Source organism: Papio anubis, chromosome 17, assembly GCF_008728515.1.
Source record: "Papio anubis isolate 15944 chromosome 17, Panubis1.0, whole genome shotgun sequence".
In the NCBI taxonomy this organism is placed as follows: domain Eukaryota; kingdom Metazoa; phylum Chordata; class Mammalia; order Primates; family Cercopithecidae; genus Papio; species Papio anubis.
Window position 1 is genome coordinate 67,949,019 of NC_044992.1, and position 15,340 is coordinate 67,964,358.

Sequence of the window (15,340 nt, forward strand, 5' to 3'; positions counted from 1 at the left end):
CTTGAGGTCAGGAGTTTGAAACCAGCCTGGTCAACATGGTGAAACCCCATCTCTACTAAAAATACAAAAATTAGCTGGGCGTGGTGGCGGGCGCCTGGAATCCCAGCTACTCAAGAGGCTGAGCGGAAGAACTGCTTGAACCTGGGAGGCGGAGGTTGCAGTGAGCCAAGATCGTGCCATTGCACTCCAACCTGGACAACAGAGCAAGACTCTGTCTCAAAAATAAATAAATACATAAATAAAAAATATAAAAAATACAAGAATTAGCAAGGGCCAGGCGCAGTGGTTCATGCCTGTAATCCCAGCACTTTGGGAGGCCGAGGTGGGTGGATCACAAGGTCAAGAGTTCTTCAAGACCAGCCTGGCCAATATGGTGAAAAACCATCTCTACTAAAAATACAAAAATTAGCCAGGCGTGGCGGCACGTGACTGTAGTCCCAGCTACTCAGGAGGCTGAGGCAGGAGAATCACTTGAACCCGGGAGGCGGAGGTTGCAGTGAGCCGTAATCGTGCCACTGCACTTCAGTCTGGGCGACAGAGCAAGATTCTATCTCAAAAAAAAAACAATTAGCCGGCATGGTGGCAGGTGCCTGTAGTCCCAATGGGAGGATCACCTGAGCCAGAGAAGGTCGTGGCTGCAGCATGAGCTGAAACTGTGCCACTGCACTCCAGCCTGGGCAACAGAGACCTTGTCTGGAAAAAAAAAAAAGAAAGCAAGCAGAAAAGCAAAGCGCTCATGATGCAACAGTTAGATAACATTTGAAGGGAGTAAAGATTAATCTAAACCAACATTTCATCTGGTGCAAAACAATAAATCTCGGAGCAGTATGAAGAAGAGGAAGCAAGAACGACTCCCAGACTGACCGCAGTCCGTGCACTGCCACTGCATTCCGCTCCCAGTGCCTGCATCTGGCCGCCTTTGCTGCCACCATGCCCAAGAGAAAGGCTGAAGGGGATGCTAAGGAAGGTGAGGCCAAGGTGAAGGACGAACCACAGAGAAGATCCGTGAGGCTGTCTGCTAAACCTGCTCCTCCAAAGACAGAGCCCAGGCCTAAAGAGGCCGCTGCAAAGAAGGGAGAGAAGGTACCCAAAGGGAAAAAGGGAAAAGCTGACGCTGGCAAGGAGGGGAATGACTCTACACAAAGTGGAGACGCCTGAACAGACCAGGCACCTGCTGGAGATGCCGAGGGAAGTGAGTGCATTTTTGACAACTGTGTACGTCTGGTGACTGTACACTTTGAAATACTATTTTTTATCAAGTTTTATAAAAATGCAGAATTTTTTTTTTCTAAGCTATGTTGTTAGCACACAGAACACTTCATTGTTGTTTTGGGGGAAGGGGCACATGTCATGAATAGAATGTCTCCGAAGCTGGATTGATGTGGGGAAAGCACCTTTCCCTTCCAGTTTTTCTGTTGTTGTTGTTGTTTTGGTTTTTTTGAGACAGAGTTTTGCTTTTGTTGCCCAGGCTGGAGTGCAATGGCGCAATCTCGGCTCACCGCAGCCTCTGCCTCCCAGCTCCAAGCGATTCTCCTGCCTCGGCCTCCCTAGTAACTGGGATTACAGGCATGTGCCACCATGCCCGGCTAATTTTCCATTTTTAGTAGAGATGGGGTTTCTCCATGTTGGTCAGGCTGGTCTCGAACTCCCGACCTCAGGTGATCCACCCGCCTCGGCCTCCCAAAGTGCTGGGATTACAGGCGTAAGCCACCACGCCCGGCCCCTTCTAGTTTTGAGACTTCCTCTCGGCTCCCAGGAAGAGGGGTCCCCTGAGTTTGACACACATGGCCACCTCAGCACACAAAAGCCTCGTGGTCTGAAAAGACAAATTCGTGTCTATGTCCTCTTCTCCCTTTCCACCTTTCAGCATAGACTTAAATCCCTTAAAGCCAGACACTGCTGGGACCTGACCCCCCATAATTGATTTCCAGTGTGTCAGGCAATCTGCACCTTCCAGTGATGCCACTGACATGGTGCCCTTCAAAAGAGCAGTGGTTCCGTTTCTACACTGTGGATCTTCAGATAAATTCTGCCATTTTCATTTCACTTCCTGAAAGTCAGGGTCAGTTCGTGAAAAGTTGTTAAACATGCTAAATGTTCACTGGGTTTTACAGTGACTTTCTGATTTTTGGTAGTTCATTGAAAAGGGGAGTTTGAAAGTTATTGGGCCAGGCGTAGTGGCTCGTGCCTGTAATCCCAGCACTTGGGGAGACTGAGGTGGGCGGATCACCTGTGGTCAGGAGTTCAAGACCAACCTGACCAACATGGCGAAACCCTGTCTCTACTAAAAATACAAAAATTAGCCAGGCGTGGCTGCACATGCCTGTAATCCCAGCTGTTCGAGAGGCTAAGGCAGGAGAATTGCTCGAACCTGGGAGGTGGAGACTGCAGTAAGCTGAGATCACGCCACTGCACTCCAGCCCAGGGGACACAGCAAGACTCTATCTCAAAAAGAAAAAAAAAAAGTTATTATATGCTGTTAATGATTGTCTGCCCATGTCCTGCCTGAAATACCATGACTGTATATTGAAAGTATCTTTAAAGGCCAGGCAGTGTGGCTCATGCCTGTAATCCCAGCACTTTGGGAGGCCAAGGAGGGCGGATCACGAGGTCAGGAGATCGAGACCATCCTGGCTGACACGGTGAAACACCGTCTCTACTAAAAATACAAATAAAAACAAAATTAGCTGGGCATGGTGGCGGGTGCCTGTAGTCCCAGCTACTTGGGAGGCTGAGGCAGGAGAATGGCCTTGAACCGGGTGAGCTTACAGTGAGCCGAGATAGTGCCACTGCACCTCCAGCCTGGAGTGACAGAAGGGAACTCAGTGCCAAAAAAAAAAATATCTTTTTTTGAAACGAGTCCGCAGCCCAGGGCAGTGCAGTGGCACCATCTGGCACTCACTGCAGGCTCACTAGCCCCTCCCGGCTGGGACCTGGCATCTCCCCTGGCGGCCCCAATTTTTATGTTGTGAGGCGGTTTCCCAGGTGCTCAGGATGATGCCACAGGCCTCAGCTCAGTCCGCCATCCTCCCAGTGCAGAGATATAGAACCCACCCGGCCGACAGAAAATATCTTTAAGAAGAGCGGGCCACAGGCGGTGGCGGTGGCTCGAAGCCTGTAATCCCAGCACTTTGGGAGGCCAAGGTGGGATCAGGAGGTCAGGAGGTGAGACCATCCTGGCTAACTGCGGTGAAACCCCTGTCTCTACTGAAAAATACAAAAATTGGCAGGGCAGGGTGAGCCTATAGTCCAGCCTGGGGAGGCTGAGGCAGGAGAATGGCGTAAGCCGGGAGGGCTTGCAGGCAGGCTGCGAGATCGGCACTGCCTCCAGCCGAGGCTGACAGAGCCGAAGACTCCGTCAAAAACTAGACCAGCTAGGCGCGGTGGCTCATGCAATCCCAGCACTTTGGGAGGCCAAGGCAGGCAGATCACTGAGGTCCGAGGTTGGGGCAAGCTGACCAACATGGAGAAACCCTGTGTACTAAAATAAAATTAGCTGGGTGCATTGGCACATGCCTGTAATCCCAGCTACTTGGGGAAAGGCTGAGACAGGAGGCTCAGCTAGAACAGGCAGTGGAGGGTTGCAGAGTGAGCGAGATGGCACCATTGCACTCTAGCCTGGGGCAACAAACAAAACTCCGTCTCAAAAAAGAAAAAAACTGAACACAGTTTGACTTGAAAAAAAATAAGGGCCAGATGTGGTGGCTCACACCTGTAATCCCAGCGCCGGAGGTCGAGCAGAGATCATTTGAGGTTAGGAGTTCAAGACCAGCCTGGCCAACAGAATTGAAACCCTGTCTCTACTAAAATGCAAAACTAGCAGTCTTTGGTGAAACATCTGTAATCCCAGCTACTTGGAAGGCCAGGCAAGAATTGCTTGAACCCGGGGGCTGAAGGTTGCAGTGAGCAAAGATGGTTTTCATGCATCCGGCAGGAGCAACAGGCAAGACTGTCTCAAAAAAAAATAGATCAAACTTCGAGGAAAATAAGTCCCCAAAATAGAGACAAAACTAACCAACAGTTCAGCATAAAGTCTCAGGGTCCAAAAGCAACAATAAAACAACAACATGTTATCAAAATAAGGCAGGCAGCGCCGGTGGCTCACGCCTGTAATCCCGGCACTTTGGGAAGCGTGCCATCACGAAGACCAAGAGGTCCAGAGACCATCACCTGGCTGCTCACGGTGAAACTCTGTCTCTGCCCAAAAAGCCACAAGGAGTAGCGAGGCCGAGGTGGTGGAGTGCCTGTAGTCCCAGCCTTCTCGGGAGAAGCGGAGAGCAGAAGAATAGGCGACTGAGCTGAGGGGATGGAGCTTACAGTGAGCCTAGACTGGGCACTGCACTCCGGCACTAGGCAGTACGAGACCATGTAAAATAAAATAAAAGAAATTTAAACAAAGAGGCCAAGATTAACATCCTTATTATTATTACATTATTATTTTTGGGCGAATCTAATATAGTAGGCACGGTACGGCTGGCTTGAGAGACTCACTGCAAGTTCCGCCTCCCAGGTTTATGCCATTCTCCTGCCTCAGCCTCCGGAGTAGCTGGGACTACAGGCTCCCGCCACCTCGCCCGGCTAGATTTTTGTATTTTTTAGTAGAGACGGGGTTTCACCATGTTAGCCAGAATGGTCTCGATCTCCTGACCTCATGATCCGCCCGTCTCAGCCTCCCAAAGTGCTGGGATTACAGGCTTGAGCCACCGCGCCCGGGCCATCCTTATTATTTTTTAAACAAATGCTGAGGCCTCCTCCATGTCGGGAACTGTACTGGGAACCACAAAATGCAGGACTTGGACGAAAGGACAAAGACTGACTCAAGAGACATGATACGACACCAAGGCCAGCAAACCCTCAGGCCCAGTATGCCGGAGATGCTATAGCTGTGATGAAGGAGAGAGAACAATGGGGCTGGAAACAAGGGCCTCACTGCAATCCAGAACGAGCAGTGCAGAAGGGGGTTCAGGACTCAGGAAGATGTGGATCCGAGCGTGCCAAGCAGAGGCGCAGGCAGTTAGTCTACTTAGAAAGTAGAGAGACTGAGGGGAAAGAGAGAGACAGGAAGTCAGTGAGCCAAGGGACCAGGACTTGCAGGACTTTGGATTTCATTTCCTATTCACTAAAGAATGGAATTTATTCTAACAGTGATAGGAAACCCACTGGAAGATTTGAGTTTGGGAAGGGTTTCATCTACTTGTTTTAAAAAGACTACTGGCTACTGTGTGAAGAAAACCATGGCAGGGCAGGAGTGGCCACGGGGAGGCCACGGCAGCTGTTTTGGAAGATGTCTAGCAAGCAGCAAATGGCAGGCTGGACTGGAGTGGGAGCAGCAGAGGCTGTGAGAAGAGGTTAGATTTAACAAGTATTCCCAAGTCAGAGCACACAAGATGTGGTAATGGATGGATCAAAGACGAGGCAGGTAAAGGGGTAGAATCTGGATTCCCAAAGGGCCCCATGTAATTGCTAAAAAGACTGGACTCCAGCCTAGAGGGCAGGAGTAAGGAAGCAGTAGTAAGAAAAAATACTTGCATTTTAGAAATACCATGGTGGAAGCCGAGCACAGTGGCTCACGCCTGTAATCCCAGCACTTTGGGAAGCTGGGGCGGGAAGACTGCTTGAGCTCAGGAGTTCAAGACCAGCCTGGCCAACACAGTGAGACCCCATCTTAATAAAAATAAACAAATAAATAAAGGCTGGGCACAGTGGCTCATGCCTGTAATCCCAGTACTTTGAGACGCCGAGGTGGGCAGATCACTTGAGGTAAGGAGTTCAAGACCAGCCTGGCCAACATGGTGAAACCCCATCTCTACTAAAAACATAAAAATTAGCCGGGTGTGGTGGCGGGTGTCTGTAAACCCAGCTACTTAGGAGGCTGAGGCAAAAGAATTGCTTGAACCTGGGAGGCGGAGGTTGCAGTGAGCCAAGATCGTGCCACTGCACTCCAGCCTTGGCGACACAGTGAGGCTCTGTCTCGAAAAAACTAAATAAATAAAAAATTTTTAAAAAAAGAAATAATTTTAACTTACCTCCATTGGTCTCTTGATATACAACAGACTTCCCCAATTCAGCACCAAGGCGCCTATAGACCAAAAAGAACAAAAAAGGGAAATTAAGATTTCTCTTTAAAAAAATTCCAGTTTATATGCATATGTCTAACAAAAAGACTCAACTAAGCTGGCACTCTTTCCAAAAAATAATTTAGAAAATCTAATTCATGCCGGGCGTGGTGGCTCACGCCTGTAATCCCAGCACTTTGGGAGGCCGAGGCGGGCGGATCACGAGGTCAGGAGATCGAGACTATCCTGGCTAACATGGTGAAACCCTGTCTCTACTAAAAATACAAAAAACTAGCCGGGCGTGGTGGCGGGCGCCTGTAGTCTCAGCTACTTGGGAGGCTGAGGTGGGAGAATGGCGTGAACCCGGGAGGCGGAGCTTGCAGTGAGCCGAGATCACGCCACTGCACTCCAGCCTGGGAGCACAGCGAGACTCCGTCTCAAAAAAAAAAAAAAAAAAAAAAAAAGAAAATCTAATTCATTGAACTAAAATTCTGCTGTCACTCCATAAGCAGCTCACCACGTTGTAACATACATACTGCTTTACCAGACGGAGCTCACAACCCATGGTTAATGTCTGGTCCATTGTTCTTTGAATAGTAATTTTCTTGGAAAATCACTTCCAAGTACTTGGTTACTAGCAACGATTTCAGTAACACACGCCAGAGATAAATGCCTCAATTATCAAAAGCATAGAGAAGGAAAGAGGCTTCAGCACCACTGACCAAATGTGGTGTGGATCTTGTTTGGATCCTGCTTAGAATAAACCAAGTATGAAAACCCATTTTTGGCCAGGCACAGTGGCTCATGCCTGTAATCCCAGCACTTTGGGAGACCGAGGCGGGTGGATAACCTGAGGTTGGGAGTTCGAGACCAGCCTGATCAACATGGAGAAACTCTGTCTCTGCTAAAAATACAAAATCAGCTGGGCCTGGTGGCACATGCCTGTAATCCCAGCTACTAGGGAGGCTGAGGCAGGAGAATTGCTTGAACCTGGGAGGCGGAGGTTGCAGTGAGCCAAGATCACACCATTGCAGCCTGGGCAACAAGAGCGAAACTCCATCTCAAAAAAAAAAAAGCCATTTTAAAAAATAATCAGAGAAATATGGACAAAGACTAGATACTACGTAATATTAAGGAATTAATAGTAGTGTGAAGTTTTTAAGTCCTGATTAGTAAGCATTACTATTTTTACAAGAGAAATGATATGATGTAAGGGAATCTATTTAAAAATACTCCAGGCCGGGCGCGGTGGCTCACGTCTGTAATCCCAGCACTTTGGGAGGCAGACAGATCACCTGAAGTCAGGAGTTCGAGATCAGCCTGACCAATATAATAAAACCCCATCTTTACAAAAAATAGAAAAATTAGCTGGGTGTGGTGGCGGGCGCCTATAATCCCAGCTACTCAGGAGGCTGAAACAGGAGAATTGCCGGAATCCAGGAGGCAGAGGTTGCAGTGAGCCAAGATCGCACCATCGCACTCCAGCCCGGGCAACAGGAGTGAAACTCCATCTCCAAAAAATAATAATAATAAAAATAAAATAAAAAATCTCCAGTCAGGCCAGGCTCAGTGGTTCAATGATTGTAATCCCAGCATTTTGGGAGGCCAAGGTGGGCGGATCACTTGAGGCCCGGAGTTCAAGACCCACCTGGGCAACATGGAAAAACCCCGTCTCTACCAAAAATATAAAAATTAGCTGAGTGTGGTGGTGAGTGCCTGTAATCCCAGCTACTTGGGAGCTGAGGCACGAGAATCACTTGAACCGGGAGGCGGGGACTGCAGTGAGCCAAGATTGTGCCACTGCACTCCAGCCTGGGTGACAAAGCATCTCAAAAAAAAACAAAAAACAAAACTTCAGCCAGGTATACACATACAATGGAATATTATTTGGCCTTAAAAAAAGAATAAATTCTGGTATGTGCTATGACACGAGTGAGCCTTGGAAAACGTATGCTGAGGAAAATAAGCTAGACACAAACAGAGGAATGCTGTATGATTCCTTTTGTATGAAGTCCAGAGAATAGGCAATTCATAAAGACAAAGTAGAACAGAGGCTACCAGGGAATGCGGGGAGGGGAGAATGGGGAGTTAGTATTTAATGGGTACAGAGTTTCTGTTTGGGATGATGAAAAGTTCTGGAAATGAATAGTGGTGATGGTTGTGCAACACTGTGAATGTAGTTAATGCCACTGAAGTGTACCCTTGAAAATGGTTAAAAAGGTAGGCCAGGCGCAGTGGCTCATGTCTCTAATCCCAGCACTTCAGGAGGCCAAGGTAGGTGGATCACCTGAGGTTGGGAGTTCGAGACCAGCCTGACTAACACAGAGAAACCCTATCTCTACTAAAAATGCAAAATTAGCCAGGCGTGGTGGCGCATGTCTGTAATCCCAGTTACTTGGGAGGTTGAGGCAGGAGAATCACTTGTAACCCAGGAGGCAGAGATTGTGGGTAAGCCAAGACGGCGCCATTGCACTCCAGTCTGGGCAACAAGAGCAAAACTCCGTCTCAAAAAAAAACAAAAAACAAAAAAACCAGTAAACTTTATGTTATGTATATAACAATTTTTTTTTTTTTTTTTTTTGAGACGGAGTCTCGCTCTGTCGCCCAGGCTGGAGTGCAGTGGCGCAATCTCGGCTCACTGCAAGCTCCGCCTCCCGGGCTTACGCCATTCTCCTGCCTCAGCCTCCCGAGTAGCTGGGACCACAGGCGCCCACCACCTCGCCCGGCTAGTTTTTTGTATTTTTTAGTAGAGACGGGGTTTCACCGTGTTCGCCAGGATGGTCTCGATCTCCTGACCTCGTGATCCGCCCGTCTCGGCCTCCCAAAGTGCTGGGATTACAGGCTTGAGCCACCGCGCCCGGCCTGTATATAACAATTTTTAAAAATACTGCAGGCCAGGCACAGTGGCTCATGCCTGTAATCCCAGCACTTTGGGAGGCCAAGGCGGGTGGATCACGAGGTCAAGAGATCGAGACCATCCTGGCCAACATGGTGAAACCCTATCTCCATTAAAAATACAAAAAAAAAAAAATTAGCTGGACATAATGGCACGCGCCTGTAGTGCCAGCTACTTGAGAGGCTGAGGCTGAGGCAAAAGAATCACTTGAACCCGGGAGGTGGAGGCTGCAGTGAGCTGAGATCACGCCACTGCAATCCAGCTTGGCAACAGAGGGAGACTCTTCTCAAAAACAAACAATACTCCAGCATCTCCCCCACCTCAAAAAAAAGCACGATAGAGACAAGATTACCAAAAAGTTGCTAAGTGTGGAAGCTGGATTACGGATACGAGGTTGGGGCGGGGCAGGTAACAAAATACATGTAACTTTCACATATCCTGGGAAGGTCATGTATCTAACTATTTTATTGATTAAAGTTCATAATCAAAAAAGTCTGAAGATCCTTGCTTGAAGTTTAGACAGTCTGAAAAAAATCATGGAAATACCATATCATAACTTCAGGGGTTAAGTAAGCTACTGATCAAACTTTGTTCAGGGGCAAACAATCTTCTTTTAAAATAAAATCTTACTGGCCGCGCATAGTGGCTCATGCCTATAATCCCAGATCGCCTGAGGTCAGGAGTTTGAGACCAGCCTGGCCAACAAGATGAAACCAACCGGTCTCTACTAAAAATACGAAAATTAGCCACGTGTGCTGTCGGCACCTGTAATCCCAGCTACTTGGGAGGCTGAGGCAGGAGAATCGCTGGAACTTGGGAGGTGGAGGTTGCACTGAGCCAAGATGGCACCACTGCACTCCAGCCTGGGTGACACAGCAAGATTGTCTCAAAATAAATAAAACAGATAAAATAAGGGAAGTATTTATGAATATGTATCATTGATAGTAATTCAAAACCTTTCTGGAATTTGCCAGGAAATAATCTAAAACAAACAAAAAAAAACCCTCACTGACTTTTAAAATGTGCCCTGCTCCCCTCTGCTCTCCCTCGAGGTCAGGTGGGGTAAATCTGAACCACTAGATACACACAGAAGCTTCCTTTAAAGTCAGTGTTTTCACTGGCCTCAAAAAGAAAGACAAATAATCAGGGGTTAGAAATAGAAACTAGGCAGTAGACTGCAAAAGGATTGATTTTTTTTTTTTAACATTCTTCCAATCTCCAAACTCCAACTATTAAAAAAACAGGCAGAGCTGAAAAAAATGACTAAAGTTTTCCCTTTCTTCTACATTTCCCCCCAGAAGTTTAAAATATATCCCTGCAATTATTTATCAACCCTAAAAATTTAATGAAGTAACTCTATAAAAACTGTTTAAGATGTGAAAATGACTTTAAATATTAAAAGACGAGCTATTCATTTTGTCTTTGATTTCTAACAAGTGTATGTGAAAAGGACATATAAGGCTCCTCCTTTATATCAGAGCTCTGGGATTCTCCAAAAGAGCCAACTAGAAAAGAGGCCATTTAACCGGGCACAGTGGCTCACGCCTGTAATCCCAGCACTTTGGGAGGCCGAGGCGGGCGGATCACAAGGTCAGGGGGAGTTCGAGACCAGCCTGGCCAATATGGTGAAACTCCACCTCTACTAAAAATACAAAAATTAGCCGGGCGTGGTGGCACGCGTCTGTAGTCCCACCTACTTGGGAGGCTGAGGCAGGAAAATCCCTTGAACCTGGGAAGCAGAGGTTGCAGGGAGCGAGATAGTGCCACTGCACCCAGCCTGGGCGACAGAGCAAGACTCCATCTCAAACTAAAGAAATAAATAAAAAGAAAAGAGGCCATTTAATAAACAGGTATTCAGAGGGCCACTATGAGCCCTGCTCTGCTAGAACCAAACACTACTACTACATTATCCCGGTCATACTCACAACATTCTTGGCCAACAGACAGAATCATGCCCATTTCACAGATGAGGTTCGGGGAAATCAAGTCTCTTGCCCAGTGACAGAGCTAGTAAGCTGCAAGGCTGGGAAGGCATCTCAGAGCTGTCAGACCCCAAAGGCGACTTGAGACCAGGGCCTTCCTTGGGTTAAAGACACACATGACTGATCTTATCCCGAGCTGATTTGCAAAGCAGGGTCAGGCCTGTCATTTCTACCACCAGCTCCGGCCCACCTACCTCCCTGGAATTGCCTTCTTCACACTGCCAGTCCCCACACCTTTGCTCTGCGGCCGCACCCGCCGCGTCGGGTCCCCCAAGTCACAACCACGAGTCTCACTGCAGGGAGACTCGAGAGTGGCGGCGGTCAGATTCCCAGGTCAACTCCAGCCGTGGGAAAGGGAGCCAAGACCAGAGCCCCTCTCCCCAAGGCACGCACTTTGGGAGCTCCAGAAAGCTCGGCCCGCCCCGGAGTGTGGGAGTGCGGAGACGAAAGGCAGGTAGGCCGCGGACCCAGTCACGGGGCGGGGGCTGAGGTCACCGAGAGTCCGCCCCAAGCCTCCCAGCTGCAAAACCGGGAGGCGGGTTCTGGTTTCCGTCACCTCCAAGGTTTGTCCGGCTGGGAAAGGACAGGCCCGCGCCTCCCGCCCAGGTGCAGGAGGTGGGGCGGGTGGAGGAGAGTGGGTACCTCGGGGCGCCAAGGCGAGCGAGGCGCCGCCGCCCCTGGCCCGGCCCTCCCGCCGCCCCCTTACTCTGTGATGCGCTTGGCCAGCTCCGTGCAGGCGGCCGTGGAGTTGGCCGAGAACACTCGGTAGCCGGTGCGAGCGGCGTTCATGGCCGGCGGGGGAGCGGGGCGGGCGCGCGGGACACGGAAAGCCGAGGACGCGGAGAGTGGGGGCAACAGCAGCAGCTTCTTGGGCATCGTCCGGCCCGCGGCGCGGTTACGGCCGGCCCCGCGCGGGGCTGCACCCGGAGCGTTTCCAACCGCGAGACCCCGGTTCGGGTGGGGAAGGCGCTGAGAAACGGCGCAGGCTGGGAGAGCTCCGAGGTCCGCACCCTTGCGTACCCCACACCACGGACTGCAGCTGCCGAGCTTTTGCTGCGCCCCGCGCCGCCGCCTGAGAGCCAGAGACAAGGCCACCGCCCCCTCCGGGCATCCGAGGAGCGTCGGCTAGAGCGCCCTCAGGCAGCCATCTCGGATGAGGGCAGGGAGCCGGGCGACTCTCTAAAAGCCTGTTCCGCCGATGGGGCGTGTCACAGGTTCGCTCCACCCCTGCTTTGACCGCTTCCACGGGAGCTCTTTCGGTCTCACCTTCTTGGGAGGAGCTTCCTACCTCGTTAGTGGCTCCAGCTGTTTCCAACTTTTTTGGCCAGGACCCAACATGTCCGCCTCCGAGGAGGTAGACGATCTAGCTCTGCATGTCTATGGTAGCACAGTGCCCGACCCCCGAGGCGCGTGCGCCGGCCTGAGATTAATTTGAAAAGTGGAGGGCGGGGTTCTTTCCAGCTGGTTGACCGCAGTACTGAAGCGTCAGTACTGAATACTGAAAGGTGGTCTTCTGCTGAGCTTGATCTTTCAGGCGTTTCCGAACAGATCCCCAACCCTGTGTCTGCGTGTAAGGCAAGATTCCCTGAACGTGCCAAAGGCCCTCTTGCCGGTATTCGCTTTCAATCATAAAAGCCCTCCTTTGGGCCAGGCGCGGTGGCTCACGCTTGTAATCCTAGCACTTTGGGAGGCCGAGGTGGGTGGATCACGAGGTCAGGGGTTCGAGACCAGCCTGACCACCATGGTGAAACCCCCGTCTCTACTAAAAATACAAAAATTAGCTGGGCGTGGTGGCGCGCACCTGTAATCCCAGCTACTCAGGAGGCTGAGGCAGGAGAGTTGCTTGAACCCGGTAGGCGGAGGTTGCAGTGAGCAGAGACCGCACCACTGCACTCCAGCCTGGGCGACAGAACGAGACTCCGTCTCGAAAAAAAAAAAAAAAAGCCCTCCTTCCCCTCTTTCCATATGCACCACCCCTCCAAGACCCACTCGCGATGCGTCTGCTCCACAATCTTTCTGGGTGACCTCAACCATAGAAGCCGCCCGGCCCGCGGGACTGTGCCACAAGTAGGTGCTTGCATTTTTTAAATATTTGTTGTTGTTGTTGTTATTTTGATTCTTGCATATTTATTCACCTTTGCAAACATCTGTTTTCCCAACTAGGATGTAACCCCTTTTACGGCCACATTGTGAGTTCCTTTTTTTAAATTATTATTTTTATTTATTTATTTATTTTTTGAAATAGGGTCTCGCTCTGTCGTCCAGGCTGGAGTGCAGTGGCGTGATCACGGCTCACTGCAGCCTCTACCTCCCGGGCTCAAGCCATCCTCCCGCCTCAGTCATTCAAAATGCCGACATTACAGGCCTTAGCCATCAGGCCCCGCCAAGATCGTGTATTCCTGAGTGCTCCGTGTTTCCCAGTGTCTAGGGCAGTGTGTGGGCTCCAGAGGCCCCCAATCAGTACTTGTTGAAGTAGAAAGTAAAGCCCAGGGAAGCATTTGAGGTCTCTAGTTATCAGCTGCACCAGAAATTGAGGGGAGGAGAGGTGCCTCACACATTTACAGTACCATCATCTGAGAATGTCCTTTAGAGACTCTGCTTGTAGTGACATTGGGTTTGAGGGAGCAGTAGATTGTGACTCAGCATGTCATGAAGGGCCACAAGCCTGAAGCTACAGGATTTGGAAGTTGAGCTGCCCTGAGCCTGCAGCAGCCTGGTCCCTATTCCAATAGCTCTCTAGAAAAAAAAAAAAGGCCGGGCGCGTTGGCTCAAACCTGTAATCCCAGCACTGTGGGAGGCCGAGGCGGGCAGATCATGAGGTCAGGAGATCGAGACCATCCTGGCTAACACTGTGAAACCCCGTCTCTACTAAAAACACAAAAACATTAGCCTCTCTACTAAAAACAAAAAACATTAGCCGGGTGTGGTGGTGGGCACCTGTAGTCCCAGCTACTGGGGGCTGAGGCAGGAGAATGGTGTGAACCAAGGAGGCGGAGCTTGCAGTGAGCCGAGATGGTGCCACTGCACTCCAGCCTGGGGGACAGAGTGAGACTCCGTCTCAAAAAAAAAGAAGGACAGGCCGGGCGCGGTGGCTCAAGCCTGTAATCCCAGCACTTTGGGAGGCCGAGACGGGCGGATCACGAGGTCAGGAGATCAAGACCACGGTGAAACCCCGTCTCAACTAAAAATACAAAAAATTAGCCGGGCGCGGTTGTGGGCGCCTGTAGTCCCAGCTACTCGGGAGGCTGAGGCAGGAGAATGGCGTGAACCCGGGAGGCGGAGCTTGCAGTGAGCCGAGATCGCGCCACTGCACTCCAGCCTGGGCGACAGAGCGAGACTCTGTCTCAAAAAAAAAAAAAAAAAGAAGGACAGTGTGTACACAGCCTAGGTCGAATTATTTAACTACTGCACACATGTCCAGCTTATGGACCCTGACAAAAATCTTGATACCTTCTTCAAAGTGGGGAACGGGCCAGGCGCGGTGGCTCATGCCTGTAATCCCAACACTTTGGGAGGCCAAGGCGGGCAGATCACGAGGTCAGGAGATCGAGACCATCCTGGCTAACATGGTAAAACCCCGTCTCTACTAAAAATACAAAAAATTAGCTGGGCGTGGTGGCGTGCGCCTGTAGTCCCAGCTACTCGAGAGGCTGAGGCAGGAGAATGGCATGAACCCGGGAGGCAGACCTTGCAGTGAGCTGAGACCTTGCCACTGCACTGCAGCCTGGGCGACAGAGTGAGACTCTGTCTCAAAAAAGAAAAGCCAGGGGGAACAGGCTGGGTGCAGTAGCTCATGCCTGTAATCCCAGCACTTTGGGAGGCCGAGGCGGATGGATAATTTGAGGTCAGTAGTTCATGACCAGCCTGGGCAACATGGTGAAACCCAATCTCTACTAAAAATACAAAAATTAGCCAGGTGTTGGCTGAGTGTGGTGGCTCACTCCTCTAATCCCAGCACTTCGGGAGGCTGAGGTGGGTGGATCACCTGAGGTCAAGAGTTTGAGACAAGCCTGGCCAATGTGGCGAAACACTGTCTCTACTAAAAATACAAAAATCGCGCTGGGCATGGTGGTTTACGCCTGTAATCCCAGCACTTTGGGAGGCTGTGGTGGGTGGATCACGAGGTCAGGAATTCAAGACCAGCCTGGCCAACATGGTGAAACCCTGACTCTATGGCCGGCAAGGTAGCTGTGAAACCCCATCTCTACTAATAATACAAAAAATTAGCCAGACGTTGTGGCGCACACCTGTAATCCCACCTACTCAGGAGGCTGAGGCAGGAGAATCGCTTGAGCTCAGGAGGTGGAGGTTACAGTGAGCCGAGATCATGCCACTGCACTCCATCCTGGCAACAGAGCAAGACTCCGTCTCTCTCTCTCTCTCTCTCTCTCTCTCCACACACACAC

General features: G+C 50.3%; 1 protein-coding gene across 5 annotated transcripts in view; it reads right to left on the reverse strand.

Annotated features, from left to right (window-relative positions):
- PRPSAP1 (phosphoribosyl pyrophosphate synthetase associated protein 1) overlaps positions 1–12,303 on the reverse strand; it is a 49,786-nt gene extending 37,483 nt beyond the window's left edge. The window contains exons 1-2 of one of the 5 annotated variants that reach the window (XM_031657786.1): positions 11,641–12,303; positions 6,027–6,079 (exon numbers count right to left, since the gene is read on the reverse strand). In XM_031657786.1, coding sequence (XP_031513646.1) covers positions 6,027–6,079; positions 11,641–11,810 — 223 coding nt within the window. In that variant the 5' untranslated portion in view covers positions 11,811–12,303. Of the gene's footprint in view, positions 1–6,026; positions 6,080–10,877; positions 10,897–11,128; positions 11,555–11,640 lie in introns of those variants that run through there. The other 4 variants (XM_031657790.1, XM_031657789.1, XM_031657788.1 and 1 more) reach the window with 4 other exon arrangements.
- Between the last annotated feature and the right edge of the window lie 3,037 nt (positions 12,304–15,340).